The sequence below is a fragment of the Physeter macrocephalus genome, chromosome 8 (genome assembly GCF_002837175.3).
Source record: "Physeter macrocephalus isolate SW-GA chromosome 8, ASM283717v5, whole genome shotgun sequence".
NCBI classification, from domain to species: Eukaryota; Metazoa; Chordata; class Mammalia; order Artiodactyla; family Physeteridae; genus Physeter; species Physeter macrocephalus.
Window position 1 is genome coordinate 72711579 of NC_041221.1, and position 2528 is coordinate 72714106.

The window sequence follows — 2528 nt, forward strand, 5'->3', positions numbered from 1 at the left end:
GTTGTGGCCTCTCCCGTTGCGGAGCACAGGCTCCGGACGCGCAGGCTCAGCGGCCATGGCTCACGGGCCCAGCCGCTCCGCGGCATGTGGGATCCTCCCAAACCGGGGCGCGAACCCGGTTCCCCTGCATCGGCAGGCGGACGCGCAACCACTGCGCCACCAGGGAAGCCCCTCACAATTCAGTTTTAACACTTTTAACGTAAGTATCCATTCTTATGTGGTGTTGTGTATTCAGAATAAATGAGTTCCTAAGACCACCCTGAAATTTCATAAATGATTTTCAACTTATTTCTAAAAAAATCAGTAGGCATAGTTTTTTTTATATTCTTTTTTTTTTTTTTTTTTTTTTTTTTTTTGTGTTGTACGCGGGCCTCTCACTGTTGTGGCCTCTCCCGTTGCAGAGCACAGGCTCCGGATGCGCAGGCTCAGTGGCCATGGCTCACGGGCCCAGCCGCTCCGCGGCATGTGGGATCTTCCCGGACCTGGGCACGAACCCGTGTCCCCTGCATCGGCAGGCGGATTCTCAACCACTGCGCCACCAGGGAAGCCCGCATAGTTTTTTTTTTTAAAAAAAAAAGCAGCAACGTAAAAAGCATAATCATTCTTAAAAGAACTCATTTGCATCCCACCTTTCCCTACCCATAAGCAACAGCAACAAAAACAAAAGCAAGAGAATGTCATTCTCCACATCCCACCAGCTTATCATCTTTGAGGAAGAAGCACTGGATCTTAGGTCTGCTAAGGATACATAAGTAATCATTTTCTCACTGAATTTTTAGGGAATATCCACCTATCACTTCAGATCAACAAAGACAACTCTACAAGAGGAATTTTGACACTGACCTGCAGGAATACAAGAGCTTACAAGCAGAACTTGATGAGATCAATAAAGAACTCTCTCGTCTGGATAAAGAACTGGATGACTATAGAGAAGAAAGTGAAGAGTATATGGTAAATTGAAATCTGATAATTATATATTACATAGAATTTTATTCTAATCTGTGGAGCTACATTATCCTTTATACTAATATTGATACAGATTTTGCTAGCAATTAGCAAACTGTAATTTCATTGAAGAGTAATTGAAATCAAGTCTTAGATTAAAGTCTTTCCAAATTGAAAAGTGTACTAACATAGTTAAGAATTACAAAGCAATGGTCTGTGTACATATTGGGTTGGCCAAAAAGTTCGTTCGGGTTCGTCCATAATACATCCCTTCCTGCTTAAAAGAAAATAGCTACATTAGTTTTTCTATTTATAAACAAAGTTCGCTCTTTCTGTAAAAATTTCAAATAATACAGAATTACATACAGAAAAATAAATTGCCTTAAATTTTGTCACCAAAATATTAGTTGTTAAAATGTCCCCTCTGTGCAGAAGTGCACCTAGACACAATCTTTGATAAAGAATCATAAGTTTTACTTATATCCTTCCTGCTTTTTTACTCAATAATAGTTTATGGCTCTTTTTTTTTTTTTTTTTCCTTGATCACCTGGCTGGAGTAGTGTTTGTCCATGTAAAGTTACTCATTACTTTTTAACCCCCATCTCCATATTGTGCTCTTCAGAAGGAAGTCACTATGCATAGATCACACTTAAGGAGTGGGGAATTATGCTCCAGCAGTATACCTACACAAATTATTTGGAATTTGTCTGCATGGGAAATTTGTCACTTCCTCCCATTTATTTAATCATTTATGTCAGTATAGACTCATGGATATTTGTTTTATACTTTGGGTTATAATCCAGCACTACTTAGTTTTGTTGCTTGAATTGTTTTATTTAGGACCATTGGGAACTCTTTCGGTTGCCTTCTGTGTTTCTTTGAAATATCCCCATCATTGTGAAGGTTTTTCTTTTTAAATACTTACTGGCACTGCTTATATCTTGCTTTTTTATTCAACGATAATTTATGGTTATCATTTCATGTCAATAATAAAGATCTACTTACTGAGAAAATATTTTTATGTGTTAAAAAAATAACTCCACAATTTTCAATTTTGTGTTTGTACCATAATTTACTTGAGTCATCCTCTATAAACAGACATTTAGGTATGTCTCCCCACTGCCACACATACACTCTGCCCCTACTAGTAATACACTGATGAACCTCTCCTTCCTTACACACTTACCCACTTATCTGCTAGAACGAATTCCAGAATGTGAAATTGCTGAGTCAGAGGTTAGTACATTTAAACTTTTGTTGCAAAAGTGCCCTCCAGAAAGATTATATCAACTGTATTCCTGCTAGTAATGCTCTAGAGGCTCCTCTGACCCACATCTCACTAACATTTTATGTCTGAAAAATTACTGACTTGTGTCTTAGATACCATTATTTAAACTTTTTTATCACATCATGTATTTATTGGAACTTCATAGTCCTTTTATGGGGCTTCCCTGGTGGCTCAGTGGTTGAGAGTCCGCCTGCCGATGCAGGGGATGCGGGTTCGTGCCCCAGTCTGGGAAGATCCCACGTGCCGCGGAGCGGCTGGGCCCATGAGCCATGGCCGCTGGGCCTGCGCGTCCGGG

General features: G+C 39.9%; 1 protein-coding gene across 8 annotated transcripts in view; it reads left to right on the plus strand.

Annotated features, from left to right (window-relative positions):
* OCLN (occludin) overlaps positions 1 to 2528 on the plus strand; it is a 47828-nt gene that overhangs the window by 41116 nt on the left and 4184 nt on the right. For all 8 annotated transcript variants that reach the window (XM_055086610.1, XM_007129957.3, XM_007129959.4 and 5 more), the window contains one exon: positions 780 to 951. In XM_055086610.1, coding sequence (XP_054942585.1) covers positions 780 to 951 — 172 coding nt within the window. The remainder of the gene's footprint in view (positions 1 to 779; positions 952 to 2528) is intronic.